The sequence below is a fragment of the Anarrhichthys ocellatus genome, unplaced genomic scaffold (genome assembly GCF_004355925.1).
Source record: "Anarrhichthys ocellatus isolate YVR2014 unplaced genomic scaffold, GSC_Weel_1.0 scaffold12, whole genome shotgun sequence".
Taxonomy (NCBI): domain Eukaryota; kingdom Metazoa; phylum Chordata; class Actinopteri; order Perciformes; family Anarhichadidae; genus Anarrhichthys; species Anarrhichthys ocellatus.
The window spans coordinates 5,342,597-5,359,379 of NW_022280042.1; the positions used below are offsets into that span (position 1 = coordinate 5,342,597).

General features: G+C 43.1%; 3 protein-coding genes across 3 annotated transcripts in view; 1 reads left to right on the forward strand and 2 right to left on the reverse strand.

Annotated features, from left to right (window-relative positions):
* The window catches only part of LOC116386102 (uncharacterized), a 3,681-nt gene extending 1,238 nt beyond the window's left edge, over positions 1-2,443 (forward strand). Inside the window, exons 2-6 of the mRNA XM_031852095.1 lie at positions 550-873; positions 970-1,011; positions 1,131-1,253; positions 1,339-1,379; positions 1,466-2,443. Coding sequence (XP_031707955.1) covers positions 550-873; positions 970-1,011; positions 1,131-1,253; positions 1,339-1,379; positions 1,466-1,831 — 896 coding nt within the window. The 3' untranslated portion in view covers positions 1,832-2,443. The remainder of the gene's footprint in view (positions 1-549; positions 874-969; positions 1,012-1,130; positions 1,254-1,338; positions 1,380-1,465) is intronic.
* A 4,835-nt stretch (positions 2,444-7,278) lies between these two features.
* LOC116385899 (OX-2 membrane glycoprotein-like) lies at positions 7,279-16,482 on the reverse strand. Its single transcript, XM_031851649.1, has 8 exons — positions 16,367-16,482; positions 14,957-15,033; positions 14,692-14,821; positions 14,032-14,355; positions 13,216-13,545; positions 11,858-12,142; positions 11,577-11,678; positions 7,279-8,211 (listed from the first exon to the last, which is right to left on the reverse strand). Exons 3-8 carry the CDS (start codon positions 14,759-14,761, stop codon positions 8,207-8,209), a joined length of 1,116 nt encoding a protein of 371 aa, XP_031707509.1. The 5' UTR covers positions 14,762-14,821; positions 14,957-15,033; positions 16,367-16,482; the 3' UTR covers positions 7,279-8,206.
* Positions 16,463-16,783, reverse strand: part of LOC116386137 (OX-2 membrane glycoprotein-like) — a 1,715-nt gene continuing 1,394 nt past the window's right edge. Inside the window, exon 4 of the mRNA XM_031852141.1 lies at positions 16,463-16,596. Within this exon, the coding sequence (XP_031708001.1) occupies positions 16,463-16,596 (134 nt within the window). The remainder of the gene's footprint in view (positions 16,597-16,783) is intronic.

Consider the following 16,783-nt stretch of genomic DNA (forward strand, 5'->3'; position numbering starts at 1 on the left):
ACTGCATTTTGTGTTTACTTGTGTTATCTTTGTCTAATATTTAAATTAGTTTGATGATCTGAAACATTTAAGTGTGACAAACATGCAAAAAAATAAGAAATCAGGAAGGGGGAAAACACTTTTTCACAAAACTGTACATGCAAATTGTGTTTCCATTCATCAAGCAAATGTCAGTTTCAGTGTGTGTCATTAGTTTTACTGTATTAAGTCGTGTGTTCAGTGTCCTTATGCGCTCATAAAATGTTGATTTAATTAATCTACTTATCCGGGTCCAAGTTGTCTTATTATATATTTTCTGAGAAATTTGAGTTAGTATGTGCTTGTTATTATCAATTTAGACGACATCATAGTTTATCACAATATCTCGATAAATGATTGCATCGCGATACGATTCCATTGAAAGATAAATCATAATATATAATTCTCACCAGCCCTAATTCTTTTATTAGCTGGTACCAGATTAAATTGCTACATTAGTATCACAGTTAACTGTAAACTAAGGATTAATAAACCTTTTCTGTTTGTGTTTGTTGTTTTTTCCTTTTGCAGGTGAAGAATCAGATTGTGGAGTTGAAGTTAAAGTCGTTAAAGACATCGTTTATGAAGCCGTCCTCGGAGAAGACCTTCGGATTTACTGCACTGTTGAATTCTGCAGCGGTTCACCGCCTACAGTCTCCTGGTACAAAAGTGAGACATCTAATGTCCCCGTCAACGTGAGCAGCAGCAGTCACATTAAAACGGAGTGGAAACTTTTAAAACATCTCGAAGGGAGATCATTCTTGATCTTTCAAAAGGTACGCAGAAACGACTCAGGTGCGTATCAGTGTCAAGGTGGAGGACGTGTCAGTCATTTCATCAACGTCTCTGTCCACGGTGAGTGAGACTTTTAACTGCTACTTAATACATTTTAACAAAATGTCTGTCTTCATATCATGAGACTTAACATTGCTGCTGTGCTTTGTTTTATAGGTGATGGTGGGGGTACCAATGTTACAAAGAACAATGACACAAGTAAGAATAAACTAGTGTTGTGCGGTGAAACTGACATTTCATTTGAATCTAAATTCTTCAAACACTAGTAGCCTTTATTACTTAGAATCAAACACATTCATGTTCACTTCTTCTAGCAGGAAGAACTTTGGATCAGAAACCCTCAGAAGATCTATGGCTGTACATGTACTTTGCTGCAGGGATTGTGGCGTTCGTCATCATAGTGATAATTATATCGGTCGTATCAATGCGAGGGTGTAAAGGTGAGAAGTTGGATTAATATTTCATACGGGACGTGATTGTGACTTTAAAAACAGTAACTAACTTCAGCAAAATGTCAACATGCAGGCAAATCAAAATCAAAGAAAGAGACGCAAACGGAAAATCGGGTAAGAAAAAAGTGCATTTCAAACCGTTACATCCATTTTTTTTTAATTCTTAAAATATTTTAATGTAAGATGTTTTTTTTTTGCAGTACATGGCGATCCCCATGGTCGAGCAACCCTTCTTGCACGCCAGCCCTCAGCCTCTGCCAAGAGGAAGACCCTCTGCTCCGCCATGTCGGCGGTCGACCCGGAGAAAGACCCCGCCCTCACAGCCCAACAAGCCGCCATTGCCGAAAGACAACGAGCACGTGTACGGCAAGAGGAGAGGGGACCGAGAGAGACGGGGGGTCGCGGTGCAGGAAGCGGGGGGTTCTCTTGTGTATGCTGCTCTCAACCATCAGCTTCCAGCGGCGGCTGCTGCCCGGCCGCGGATGCCGAGAGAGGAGACATCGGAATACGCGGCTATCCGCGTTAAAGACCCGTCACCCATGAGACTGAAGAGCATGACGTCTTGATGTAAACTCAGCAACTGTTAACACCAGAGGACCACATTTCAAAGTGCCACATCCCAGAGGAGCTCAACTTTAGCCCTATGCTAAAATTAGCATCTTCACAATTTGGTCAAAAGACTCTGCTGGACATGTGTGAGGTCATCATATACCAATAAGAAATGGGTGCACTCCAAACGTGCCCAATTGAAACGGAGTGCAACCAAGCTCGACCGTCTGTTTGGTGTCCATCTCATAATTTACTCCTGTTCTAGTAACAGTAACAAAATGTCTTCAACAAATATAGATTTGTTTGCCATCTGGGTTTGAATGTTTTGTGTCACGCACTCACTGTGGGTTAAAACTGTGTCCTTGTGCTGTTGCACGTCCGTGACTTGAATTTACTCTGTCGAGTAACCTCATATCTAATAACAGTAATGGTTTCACGAGCTTACAAACTCACTGTCTGACTACATGAATGACTAATGACCTTCTGTAATTCTTTCTTTTTAAAATAATTATTGTGTTTCTCAAACTGGGAAATCAAGAATGTAATAACGATCTAATCATTTTGTGCAATCACATAACATAATGTGTATCCTTAACTGTTTGATTTCAAATAAGATTACATCCATCATTCGCTGCTGACTGTTTTTTGTCTTTAACTCTGTGTGTGCCTGAAATGTCCTTCTCTGTGCTGTGACATGTAGTGTAATGGGGGTATGCATACGCCGAAGACAGTACTCAAAAGCAGGAAGTAAAGTAAACCACATGTCATTGACATTGACATCTAGAGCAGAACTTCACTGATAGTTGTTTTACAGAAGTGGATGGCTGGTTTCTTTTCCACCATGAGACCTAATGGCTGCCTGACCATCCTCTGTGTGTCCGTCTGTGCGGCACTGCTCCTCACACTGGATGCCGATAGTAAGTTTTTGGAATCAGATGACTTGCATGTTAAAGATGCTAAAAATTATATATTTTTTAAATACACTTATAGAATCCAGAGCAGGCAGACACAGCAAAGACTCTACAGCGCAGCATTCAAACTCAACAAAGAAACAGACTGAAAGTGAATGTGGTTGCGGTCAAAAACTAAAGAAAATCAATGAATGGCTGTTAAACTGACAGAATGTAAAGAAAGTGGGTCTTTGATGCTATAATGGAGTGATCTTGGGTAATTGTTTGCACATCAGGAGGATCTGTTATGGTTGATAGAAAATATTCTGCATACTTTTCATTGCATTTTCATTATTTACATTTCAGCCAGTAGAATTTACATAAAATTAGCATCGCTTTTTTTAAATTTTATTTTTGCAGGTGAAGAATCAGATTGTGGAGTTGAAGTTAAAGTCATTAAAGACATTGTTTATGAAGCTTTCCTCGGAGAAGACCTTCGGATTCACTGCACTGTTGAATTCTGCAGCGGTTCACCGCCTACAGTCTCCTGGTACAAAAGTGAGACATCTAATGTCCCCGTCAACGTGAGCAGCAGCAGTCACATTAAAACGGAGTGGAAACTTTTAAAACATCTCGAAGGGAGATCATTTTTGATCTTTCAAAAGGTACGCAGAAACGACTCAGGTGCGTATCAGTGTCAAGGTGGAGGACGTGTCAGTCATTTCATCAACGTCTCTGTCCACGGTGAGTGAGACTTTTAACTGCTACTTAATACATTTTAACAAAATGTCTGTCTTCATATCATGACACTTAACATTGCTGCTGTGCTTTGTTTTATAGGTGATGGTGGGGGTACCAATGTTACAAAGAACAATGACACAAGTAAAAATAAACTAGTGTTGTGCGGTGAAACTGACATTTCATTTGAATCTAAATTCTTCAAACACTAGTAGCCTTTATTACTTAGAATCAAACACATTCATGTTAACTTCCTCTTCTTCTAGCAGGAAGAACTTTGGATCAGAAACCCTCAGAAGATCTATGGCTGTACATGTACTCTGTCTGACCGAAGAAACCTGTGTTCACATTGTGCCTGATTGAAGATATGTCACTTTTATGTGGTGAATAAACAATCGGAATGCTTTTCAGGTCAGCTCACCACCGTTGCAGTGATGACTTCAGAGCTGGGTAAAAGAACTTAATTCACTCTCTCACAATGGTATCGCTGTTACACATGAATCGTTTCCTTTACATGATGCTTAATCAAATGTCCTCTGTTATCTTGCAGTGACGGAGGACACCTTCTGGCCATTTGTGTTCCGTGCGGTCGGGATCACTGTGTTTTTCATCATGATGCTAACTTTATGTGTTGCATCAAGACGTAAGTGTAAAGGTGAGACATTTCTGAATTTTCACATACAGTTGTTGCAGAAGACTTGCTGCTGAAGGTCTAATCTGAAAAAACAAAAGAGTAAAAAAGAAAACAACAAGAATGACTATAATACAGCACATATTCACTAAAAGGATTATGGGAACAACAACTAATCTTTCCTCTCAATCCAATTGTGCAGGAAAATGCAGGGCCACACCGAGCCGCCAGCCCTCCCATGATGCTTTGCCTCCATCTCCCATCTATGAGAACAGTCAGCCGTGCCTTGAAATCAATCCGCTCAGTTAAATTGCATTATTATTGCATTCATTTCAAGATTACAAGACACTTGTATCTGATTTGTTCTCATATTTACTGATCTGTGTTTCTCAATAGTTGGCTTCATGATCATGCTTTGTATTTATATGCAGCATGCTTTATTGATTGGGTTTTCACGGCCTTCAAAAACGTTTTTTACATTGACAAAATATGAGGATTTTTTTTGCATAATGATGTGTTTTCTGTCCTGAATAACAATGAATATTGCTGTAGACTCCGTGTTGTGCATTTGTATTACTGTGAATCAAAGTGCAATAGCACAGAAGTGAAACTTCTCACATGAGAAACCACTATTGTTGAGCTCTTGCAGTGTAGGTGTGCAGAATGCAACACATTTACAGGTAAATAGTTTTGTTTCCTGTAAAGGTAACTATGTTCACACGTCTTGTGCAGGTATCCTTTTTATAAACGTCTCTATATCTATACTGGTGTGTGTGTGTGTGTGTATTTTTATGTTACGCACTACTTTGATTGCAGTAGCTTTTGTTCTTGGGGACAGTATCTGTTGTGCATTTGGGAGCAGACAGACTGACGAACAGGAAGCAGAATTAAACAACACGTCACATGTGTAAACACAAAGGCTGGAAGTTGTTTTACAGCAAATAATACACATTTTGCAATAAAGATTCATCCTCTGGGGACCATGATTAGCTGTACGGAGTTACATTGAAATCCATCAGAAAGATGGCGAGATAGAAAAAAATTGAAATAAGTCTCCATCTTTAATATTTACTGAGGAATTCATCATCCTATTAAACGGCTGTTTCTGCACGCCAAACTTAATGAGGCTTTTATGCTGATAATCTTGCAGGGAGGGTTGCGTTACCTGGACATTTCCCACGTTTTGACACCGAAACTAGTCCAAGGTGCGAATGAATTACTGTCTTCCACATTTGAGTATGACTCACATTTAACGGAGAGATGTTAAAGCACATGTTCGGTGCACTCGGACAGGGGGGGAAACCTTCTTGTTGTTGTAGTTCAGCTCATCACACGATCAACTCCCACTCTGAATCCAGGAAATGGCACCTTTCAGTTCAGACTGAAACCCGCTACAGTGTCGATGACAAGTGAACCAAAACTCTCCATGGGCCTCCATCGTGTTAAGTTTGATTCTAAAAGATCATGAAGCGTTTCATTCCTACAACAAAATACTTGTTATAGACAATAAGATAACATCATTTGTCATATATCAAGAGATAGTGGAATGTAAATTAAAATTAGTGCACAAGAACAAACATGGCAATACGAGTATTACTGGAAATAAAAACATGATTTTGAAGCGGAGTTCTGAGAGAGAGAGAGAGAGAGAGAGAGAGAGAGAACAGATGCTTTATCTTCCTATGATATGTTTGAAATCTAGCATGCAATGACGTTACATTTATATATATATTTAACACTAAATGAGCAGCCTCTTGATTTTAGAGGATTTTGCGGCAACAAGACAGTCACCACATTGTTGCCTGTTTTGAAGACTTTTATCATCCACAGAGGCCGTGTCGAAGGAGGGTATTTTGCAGCTGGTTAAATGGCCCAAAACAGAGTTCAAAACTGATTTGTCAAATACGTGGAGAGTGAGGCAGTGACAGTAGGGAGTCTGCCGTGTACAAGCGCAGGGCTGCAAGACGCTCGAGGAGTGAGCGTGGCCTGTGGCATGTGTGGTTTTAAAAGTGCTAAAAGCACATTGCTTGCACAGGCACTCACACACACTTGCACACAAACACCCCACCCAACAATCTGCATCGCCCACCACCCATGATGTGACACATGGGTGGAGAGTGGCTCGTTGCCCCTTTAGAGTTAGAGACAAGGAAGTATAAAAGCTTCTGCGTCTTAACAGCTATGCTAGGTTCTTCATTGTGTTATTTAAGGGGAGTGGAAGTGGAGAAATTTAGATGGGACAACTTGAAAATGCACATGGTCACCATCTAGTGGTGTAAGAGTAAAACTCTGGATTCTGAACTCAAAACGGAACCAGCCAAATACTTCATATTAATATATCTGACCAGTGTGACTCCATAAAACCACAGAGGGACCAAAACAAAAGGGATTTTATCGTGAAGTCCACTCAAGGTTAGCAGTTTCCTCCAGATGAGCCCTGCTGTTTTTATTGATAGTCCCAATTATTTGCTATAAATAAAAAATAAATATGTCAAGTGCCTCCAAGCGACAAAGGAACTACTTTCCCTTTCCTGTCTTTGTGAGGTTTGTGGAAACTGTAAGCGCGAAAAAAAATGTCTTTGGGGGAAACGTTACAATGGTTCAATTCAGGTTTCATTTCCAAAACAGGATGAATAATTCAGTTTGAGGAGAAGTCAAGTGCTGACTTAAATAAACATTACAAAAACATACTCGTGCTCATGAAGTGCTTTAATTTCATGCCGACAATTACTTTGCAATGTGTTTTTCAGATGATTGCTTGAGCGTGAGACTCAATTGTGGAACCGGACGTGTGTTAATTTAGGGATATTTCAAGCTTTAAATATTGACATTAGTGATAGATCATTATAGAAAAAGGCATGAAGACGCCGGTGTGCCACTCACAAGGTCTGAGAGTGAAATAGTAAAGTCACTGGAGTGGGCTGTGGAAGAAATGAGTTTCGTATTGTGAAACATGTTGGTGTCTGTACCACCCACAGTCCACAAACATCACAACCCAACAATGTCTGAAGAATCCAAGCCGCTTCGGAGAGTTCAGTTAGGAATTTGAGGAATTATTCAAAAGGAAAACTTTTGATTATTCGTCATCAATATCTCCAAAAGACAGATTATTTAAAAGCAAACTAGTTATCAAGTCTTACAGATATTAAAAAAGGTGAATACTGAAGATGTGATTATTATTATCACTGAAAGAAAGAAAGAAACATTTTTTTAACTTCAATATAGGCATTTATTAACATTTAATCCTTATAATCCTCTTTATATACAGGTAATTACTGAATAACCATCCAACAACTTGTTATTAGAAAATATTTTTTCCTGATAAATGAGATTAAAATGATATTTTCAACAAACCTTACTATGCTCTACACAGCCCATAAAAAGTTAGATTGTAACACTGGTGTTTCCTACAGCGCGGCTCTGTAAGTCATGAAATACTGTACAACAATGTCACAACACACACTCCGTCTCACTCAAACAGTGATTCACAGCTGCAGGGTTCATTGTTGAGGCAGTGTTAACCACCGAGCGAAGCTTACAAGTCGACCACCCTTCTCTGTCCCGCGCAACACGGCAGCTATAAATAACAAACCTTTCATTATTCCCCACTCAAATACATCCTTTCAGTCTGAGTCACAGCAGGGCTGGTTCACTAAAAGTCAGATTTTAGCCTCCTTTCCTGTAACTTGTAAGTCTAGCTCAGTATTGGCACAGCGTCCTTTTAATCATCCTTCTTTTCTACAATAGTTTATAAAAATGGTTGTCTCACTGACTCCACTAATTGGGTAATAGAAAAAATATACATATATAACTTATCACATCTGAGAATTGATCTCACACACACACACACACACACACACACACACAACCATCACTACACTTTATACTGTAAGTGTAACATGTAGCATTAAATAATGTGGTTTTAGTTCTGTTTACGTTGTGGTAAATGTCAAAAGAAATGTGTTTCATGCCCAGCTCGTGGAAGCAGAACCAGCAGCGTTGGCTCTGTTCTGTAAAAAGCTCTGTTCCCTTCTTCTGCTCGCTGAGCTGGAGGGCACGGTGCTGAGCAGCTAGGTCAGGCTCAGAGCGCCGCTGGACCTTCATTAAAGCAGCGGCGACGTCGGGCCTCCGAATCAGTCTGGACGGAGAGAAAAGAGAGAAAAGAGAGAAAAGACACACTTGTTAGTTGGTCAGAAACTTTCCACAATGTTTCATTAATCAACACAAATCCTTCCTCAGCAGTCTGGATGTCCTGTGACACCCTTTTCCTGACAGAGCGCCCCTTGAGATTCCACCGGTAAAAGGTTGAGCAGTGACATTTATAATAATAGAATAAAAGGTATCATCTTCTCCAACTCTTTATAATAATTTGACATAAATCTTAAAAAGACGAAGAGTCACGCTAGCAGCTCTCTGCAGCTAAATGCGAACAGGACAGGCCATAAATCCTATTTTTGATTTGTAACAATGAAGATTACAGCTCCAACAAGTTAAAATAATGAAACACTACAGGAATTCCTCCGCCGTGATTAACGGCCTGCCACTCCTCAGTGTGCATGTGGCAGCAATGCGAGTTATTTCGCGGTGGCCCACTCAGCCAGTAAGCTGAATCGACACATGTGGTCCGAAAAAAAAGCCAATTAGAGCGAGAGTGGCAAGTTAAGTGTGTGGCAGAAGGACCTGGAAAATCAATCAAACACTGCAGAGGCCACAACATGCGACTGAAAAAGAGAGTGCAGTGCGAGCAGCAGGTGTCACGAGCATCCTGTTAACACACAAGGTGCGCTGTGTTTTCCTATGTCTAATCTCTGAGGAGCAATCTGTGTTCAGTTGACTTCTGCCCTCATGGCCGGGTGTGGCTGCTCCCCCATGCTTCCTGTGGTGCTACAGATTAAAAGGTGCCACTGAAAACATTGGCTTTCATGAATAAACGCGTCTTATCTGAGGTGAACTCCCTGCTCTTGAAGCTGTGCCACCACTGCACCTTATAGTCTGTACATCTCAACCCTGGCCACACCACAAAAAACACGGAAACACAAATAGACGAGCAGCATTTTACTGGAAGAACCTCGGCCCTATTTCCCAGCCATGATTGAAGGCCGAATTACGCCCACTGATTCAGGAGGGAACCACAGGGACCTATTTGTGGCCGGCTCGCGGTTCAACTTGGGCCGCAGACATCACAACTTTTCAGGCCGGAACATCTCCGCCACACTTTAAATGCACCGTATCTCTGTGATGTCTTAAAGGGTCAGTTCACCCACGTTACAACAAAAGCATTCCCCCCTTTAGTGGTGTATGTCATGCAGAGAGTTTTTTGTTTTACAGTATTTCGTCCCAATATTTGAGATATTTGCCACCAACTGCAGTACAAAATGAAAGTACTGACAAATGACAAATTTCAGTGTTTGTGTTCTTTCTCCAAATAAGGACTGAGGCATCACAGCTCTCCTCGCTTAAACTGAAATCTGAATCACATCACAGTAAAAGCCTGTGTTCCCGGCACACTTCAGCCAAGCAGAGGCTGGGAAAGACAGCACGCGTGTGTCTCTACAGTCGAGTGTTGTTATCAACTGGGCAGGATCTCAACTTTGAGCCGTGTTCCTCCTTGTCACTGCTCCCTCCTCCAGGCCTCTAATGTCTGTCTTCCCCCACAGTCCAAAGGATTAAAAGAAAGAGGGTCTTTTATTCTGGCTGCTAACTCACAACAATCAGCACAACCACTTTGTATTCCACTCAGGATCCACGCAGTTGAAAATGAGGAAAGACTTTCAAGCAATGTGGAAAGTCTCAAGCAAACGGAAGCTGTTTTATTTCTGAGAAAAATCTATTTTTGCAGTGACCCAGCTGCCATCTATTCAAGATATCCCACAGATGCTTGAGCAAGCTCTGGTTCAACACCATCAATCACATGCAAATACAGTATTTAAGATGACAAGAGTGTCCCTTACCGTCTGAAACATTTGGGACGTGAGAAAAACACAAACACGCCTTTGTTGCGGGCGAATGTGGAATTTGGAGCTTGACGTGGGGAGGTGACGAATAAATTAAAGCGACGTGTCTGCGTGTTTCCATCTCTGAGACATCAGGAAATTGGGCGTATGTGCCCTCTACTTTCTTATCGTACAAGAAAACAAAGACGAGGAGGAGCTGAGCGGGGAAAAGGACACTCTTAAATCTTTTTGGGAAATTAATTGCTCTAGAAGAACTTTATTAGTTGGGATTTCTCTTATGGCTCCGGTTTGCTCACAAGTACCAAATCGAGATTATCCGTGGGACCGCGCTGACCTCGACGCGTCAGCTCCCACTTTTGTTTTTCTCCCCTTACGACTTTTGTTTGGCCGGCAGAAGCGCCGACGTCAGCCAAGGCTTCTGTCAGCCAAGGCTTCTGTCAGCCAAGGCTTCTGTCATTGCCGCGATAACTTCGGCTTTCCCCTGCCTCTTCCTCGGTGGGCAGAGAATTTAAGATAAAGGGGAAATGGGCTGCGGTCCACACGCCACATTACGCTGGCACCGCACTGTTTCCACGACACCCGGAGAGCATTGTGGGAAAGGTGTTAACGGGAGTCAGGAGAGCGTTTGTGACACACGAGTAAGCAATGCCACCTCGATGTGGAGAGTTCCCGAGAGCCCCGTTGACCTTTCAAATGTGTGTTTTCAGAGCAACGTGAGGTATTTCATGGTGACGACGCACCTGTTCACTCTTACTTTACCAACACGCAGCGCATTCACTTCCTCTGAGATCTCTTTCCAAACTTTTGTACTGTACTGAACTACCAGGCAGCAACCTGCGGGTCTGAAAAGTGAAGCCAAAGCTGAGTGACTGAATCCGGCAGGGGGCGACTTCTCTGGTCGCAAAATGAGTCTGTTAAGAAGTCTATGAGAATATGACTTCTCTCTTGATTTATTCCCTCAGTAAACATTGTAAACATGAGTCCTTTTAGCTCTGTTTTTAGCTGTTAAATGCTCCACCATGCTCTCGATGTTTATGTAACCAGTAGAAATACTTCATCATAACAGTGTTTTTGTCCCACGATAGAGAAGAAAACTCAAAATGCTCGGCCGGTTTTTACAGTTACAGTCGCTCCTGAGAGCTTCCTACAACAACCTCAGTTTTCTGCTGAACTCTGAAGCAGTTTAGGTTCCCTTTCTTCACCCACGTTTTCCTGAGCTGTGGCAGCCTCAAAAGAAAACATCCACCTTCTCATAACAGGAGTTACATTCATTTTTGATGACATGCTGTAATGTACTCTTTTGCAACAACCCTGTGCACTTCCCGGAATGCCTTTGGAAAACCACAAGAGAACAAGCGTGACCTTGCTGCCCACAGCTGCTGCAAACACTCTGTAATTCACCGGTACTGTTTTAGGTGGATTAAATGAAATTGTATTAAATGGCACCCATACAAATGTGGACAGAAACTGTTAATACATTTTGTCAAGTCGTTCATGAGTGAATGTGGCTTGAAGGAGTGAATGTGGGAGGTGAAGAGTCGGGACTCACCGTCAGTACAGATGAAGCACTTGCAGAGACACACACACAGACAGAGGAGGAGGACCGCTACCACACCGCACACTGAGAGGAGGATGACCATGGCTGGACCCACTGCAGCACACACACAGACACACACACTTATAGTTAAATCACTGTTTATGCTTTATCACATCTGGACTAAAAGGAAAGGTCGTTGCACTTGTGACTTCTAACTGCGGTAATATGATAAGATGTGACATCAGAGAAAAGATTAATTGGACTCCTTAGAACAGGATCTACGAGCTCCTCACTGTTTGTGTTGAGGGACACTGTCAGGGGTTTCTCCAAACCCGGGTGGTGCACGAAGCACTTGGCGGACAGCTCATTGAGCAGCGCTGATTGGAAGAACAGCGTGCTAGTCACGAGCGTCGTGCCGTCGCCCTGGTCGTAGGCGGATGAAATGGGCGGTCCAAGTGTTTGGTTGTCCCCGCCGATGTTCCACGTGATCTCCGCTGCAGGTCGGGACCGGGCGGTGCAGTTTGCCTCAGCGACCCCCGAGGGCGAGGTCACGTGACTCACCTCTGGTTTGGGTAAAACTGGTGAGAGAAAGATTGTGTTCAGTGGCTGCTTCAGTCAAATTGAGCATATGTTGGTTTTTTTCTCCGTGATAATTGCAGCCTGTTTGTATTTTGTCCGAGCTTGCCAACCACAGACAACAGAAAGCAGAGATGGAGAGACAGGGCACATCGCCTGTTAATCTCTCCCCCCCCAGGACACAATAACACAAGTTGTCCTCCGACGGGCCGCCAGAAAACAGAGGCAAAGCAGCTTTTACTAACTCTGTGTGGTTGTGTTTGTATGTAGCAGAGCGAGGAGAAGGACACACACACACTGAGGCCTTGTGTCTGGGGAAACAGTGAGCCACTCATCCCCTGGGCTTTCTCCCAAATTAATCACCCCTTTCCCCTCAGTGACACCCTCCCTCTGTCAACATTATCACCCCAAAACACACACACACACACACACACACACACACACACACACGGAGGAAGATCAACAGCCACTCACAGTCCTGGAACGTTTGCTGACGACTTCTAAAAGTCAGAAAGGTTGTGCTCTTTTTAACGAGGTGGCACAGTGAGGGGAGGAAGAGGACGCGGCTGAGTGTTGGCGAGGGTCGCGAAGCGCCGTCACCAAAACAGTAGTTGAATGACCCACTCGAGAAACTCTCACCTCAGGGTTTGTTTATCCACAGAGCTTCCTTCCCTTTCCTGAGCTATGTCTGGGATGCGCACACACACAGTAGCACACATTTCCTGTCAGCTTACAGTATATTTCCAGTACAATACGCGTCAAGATCCTTAGGAAAATAATCCCGAAGGTGTTCAGTGTTTGTATCAGACAGAACTGTTTCTTTAAAGCTCCTCAAAAACGAATTTATTAATAAAACAATTTAGTTTTTATGCTGTTCTGTATGTATTTTGTTGTTGACTTTTTTGTATTTATACGAAGGCCAATCTACAGTAGAGACAGTCATTGCAAACTAGTAATAAAATAATAAATCTTTTCGCAAAGAGAACAAACTGGAAAGCCGTGGTAATGTGCGTTTTAGATGATAGATCCAAACACCTACCTTGCATACAGTGTTAAAGATAGTTCAGGTGCTCACCGTAAACAGACAGGCAGGCGGTGTCTCTTCTGCTGCCGTCTGGGTATGTGTGGAACTCGCAGGTGTAGCACGCCTCGTCCTCCGTCTTGACCGCCTGGATGGTCAGTTGGGTGTCGCCCAGGGTCCGGCTCAAGCTAACCCGACCCCTGTACTGCTCCTCGGTCTTCTGGTGGCCGCGCTTGGTGAAGGAGGCCACGGTGGTGGTGTCTCCCTGCTCGGCCGTCTTCCTCCACAGCACCTGAAGCACCCTCTCGGGGAGGTTGTACCAGCAGGAGAGGGTGGCCGGCATCCCGCTCACGGCCGTCTTGTTGCCCTCTAGGTGCACTTTGCCTGGGACAAAGAGGATGCTCCTGGTATTAATCTTAATATCAGGAAAATGAAGATGACTGGATGTGGATTTCTGCTGGCCTCAAATTGTGCAATAAAAACTTTACAGGACTTCTGCTTGTGTGCAACAGGAGGAGGCTGGATTTCATTAAAAATGTGTGTCCACATTTTTTAGGAACAACAGGAAGTGCCAAGGCTAGCTGGGTGGGTGGGCTCCCCCCCCTGCTGGTCTGCTAGTTCAAACCCAAGCCTACTACTTCCTGTCTCATAATGGGTCTAGTGAGAAAAACAAACACCCTCTGTGACCCTAAAAAGTTTCACATGTTGAGTGTGAGCTGCAGCACTAAAAGATGTTTATTGAAGATAACGTGTTCTTTAAGATAACAGATGTGAGGCGCCAACTCTGATTAAGTTGTTTGGCCAGTAGATTCTTGACACAACGGGAATCTCTGGAAGTAAACTTTAGATGAGATTTGAACTCAGACTGACCAGTGATGCTGATGCACGTGGTGCCTTCCAGCGGGCCAATAGGGTAAACATCAAAGATGCATCGGTAGCAGCCCTCGTCATCAGGCTGCACCCTCTTGATGGTGATGTAGCTGGCGTCATTGTGGGAGGCGGTGAGCTGCACGTCGGGTTCCTGATGGCTGACGACCACCGGCACGTTTGGCTGGTACGCCAGCAGGACCTTGTTGTGCCTGTTGAGCCAGCGCACTTGCCGGACGGTTCCGCCCGTTTCCGTGCTGACGTTGCAGCCAAGCAGCAGGGACTCACCTATCTCTGCCCTCAGACTGGCAGGAGCCGTGACCTGACCTGAGTTCAGAGACCATATGACATTTAAATTTCATGTAATACAGTGGTGAGAGAGGTACTGAGAACATTAACTTAAGTATCGATACAATAATGTAATGAAAACTCCAGTACAATTTAAAGTCCTTCACTTTACACAAAGTACTTTCTAAAATGTAGTGCCGTAGAAGTATAAAGTAGCAGAAAATGAAAACAATAAGTAAGAACTGAAGTAAATGTACTTAGTTATAGTTGCCATCACTGCCAAGAGAACTCAGTACCAGGGAAACTGAACTCACTAGAGTTAGATCTTTCTCTCTCACCAAAACCAAAAAAGCACCAAACGGATGCAGAACGTACCTTGCGTCCCGGGAACTCCCATTCCCACCATCCAGAGCAGCAGACACAGGGACAAGGCAGGTCCACACATCGCACACTGAGGCTGGGTTACCAACTCACACGCTGAGCCAGAATCACTTCCAGGCCGCAGCTGCAAACACGAACACTATCAGAGAGCTAGAAACAGCCCAAACCACAACCAACAACCTACAACTAACTCGTGGCGACACGCAAAGTAAAACATTAGCAATGACACAAGTGTGAATGCATGAGGATGCAGATGTACCCCAGTCAGCTGTCCAGTGTCGTGACTTGTTTGAGCTGCTGCTGGTCAGCACAGTCGTAGCTGCATCTTACTGTCTGCTGTAATGGGAAACATGAAGCCAGAGGATGACATTAGCAATGACAGCATCCTCTCAGCATCATCACGGATTACACTCCCTGGAAGGGAATGAACCTTTCTGCAGCTTTGAGACATTGGTTACCATGAAAATACAATGTGTCAGCATCAACAACAACAGCTGCTGACTCATGAAACATCACCTGGAGGTTTTACATGATGATCCACAGCATGCACATACCCTGTCCGGTTAACCCACAATCATCCGGCAGCAAAGCAAGCTGCCACACTTTGATGTCTAGACAGCAGCGACAGCGAGATTTCAAGATCAATACCTGAAAATCCTACCTCATAGAAATTATAGTGGCTGTGTTTGTGGGTGGGTTGCAGGCACCAGCCGAGCCCAGCTGCTGTTTGGCTTTAAACATCACATTGTGTGCAGATGACAATACAATAAATGTCATAATTCTACTCTCAGATCACTTCTCTACATCCTGCAAAAGTGGAAACAGCAGGGATCAACTGGCCTTTGATCAGACTCAACCAAACTGCCTAAAAACCACAAGACAGACCAGTTCCAGACCTCAGAGCTTTATGGGCGTCATGTTCTCATTTACAGTGCCAACCATCTGGCTTCAAGCTTGCAGCACGCTCCTGTTGGGCAACAGTTAAATCACGTTTCCACTACAAAAAAACGCCACTGATGTCTCACTGCAACTCTCAAGTCTTCTCCAGATTGTCAGTGAAAGTCAAGCAGATACAGCCGAAGGAAAGTAGTAAGTGTCACATTCAGTAGAGCTGAATATACAATGTTCACCAAGAGAGGGACTGAAACCAGACTGGCAACCTGGATCCTAAACGTTGGCCCGATACATCCAGATGTGCACTGCAGCTGGTTCAGTCAGAGGACAGATGTAATGCGAGATTTCTTGAACAGATTATCATTATTTCACATAATCAAGCCACTTTTGAGGATGTACATATGTCTCTTGACAGGTTTTATGACAATGTAACCTAAAATAGGAATGTTTATAAAAAGGGTGACACAAGTAAAATATGTTGTGGCAAAGTTATACTTAATTTAGTTACAAGTTGATTTTTTTCTGGTGTATGTTCATGAAACATGTATATGAGTTCATTATATGGGGAAAATACAACTCTAAAAGAAGTTTTAATATATCCATATCTTCATAGTCAGGTCCTGAAAAGTGTCACCTTAAAACAAGCTAGACAAACGAATTAAGGTGTGTTGACATTCATGGATTACGAAAGAAACAACTTCTTACATTTAAACTCCGGATCGAAATTGCTGCAACTAAAAATGGAGAATATTTCATAATAAAAGACGGAACTTACCCGCTGACAGATGAAAGACAAAGTGAGCTCCCGGTGCTGTCTGAGCTACAGGTAGCGTGAGACTGGAGCAGGAGAAGCCATGCTGCAGAGACTAAACTACCACCGAACTGCGTCGAGTTTCCTGCCGCAGCATTTACTCCCTGATTTCTCAAACGGCATCAACTCTTCCGCAGGATATTTGAGGAGAGCAGGACCTCCTGTGGCCATGTTGTACATCTGCTGCTTAACACCTGCAGCAGACATCTCATGCAAAAATGCAATTTACATTCTGTGAGGTACATTTCATCTTGGGTTTCTTACTCTGCTGGTGTTTGAACTGCAGTATGTTCTGTTAAGTCCTTTCCAGAGATGTAAAATAACAGATTTTAAGAGACTTTCTTTTGCACAAAACCCTTATTTTGTTAAATGTTGCTTTCA

What these genes read in the sequence shown, in the direction of transcription:
- LOC116385899 (XM_031851649.1), bottom strand. Translation starts at nt 14,761, where the DNA reads ATGTGTGGACCTGCCTTGTCCCTGTGTCTGCTGCTCTGGATGGTGGGA. An exon ending in CGCCTGCCTGTCTGTTTACG is followed by an intron (nt 12,143 to 13,215) that starts GTGAGCACCTGA and finishes TTCTCTCACCAG; the next exon opens with TTTTACCCAAACCAGAGGTG. An exon ending in AGTGTCCCTCAACACAAACA is followed by an intron (nt 11,679 to 11,857) that starts GTGAGGAGCTCG and finishes TGTGTGCTGCAG; the next exon opens with TGGGTCCAGCCATGGTCATC.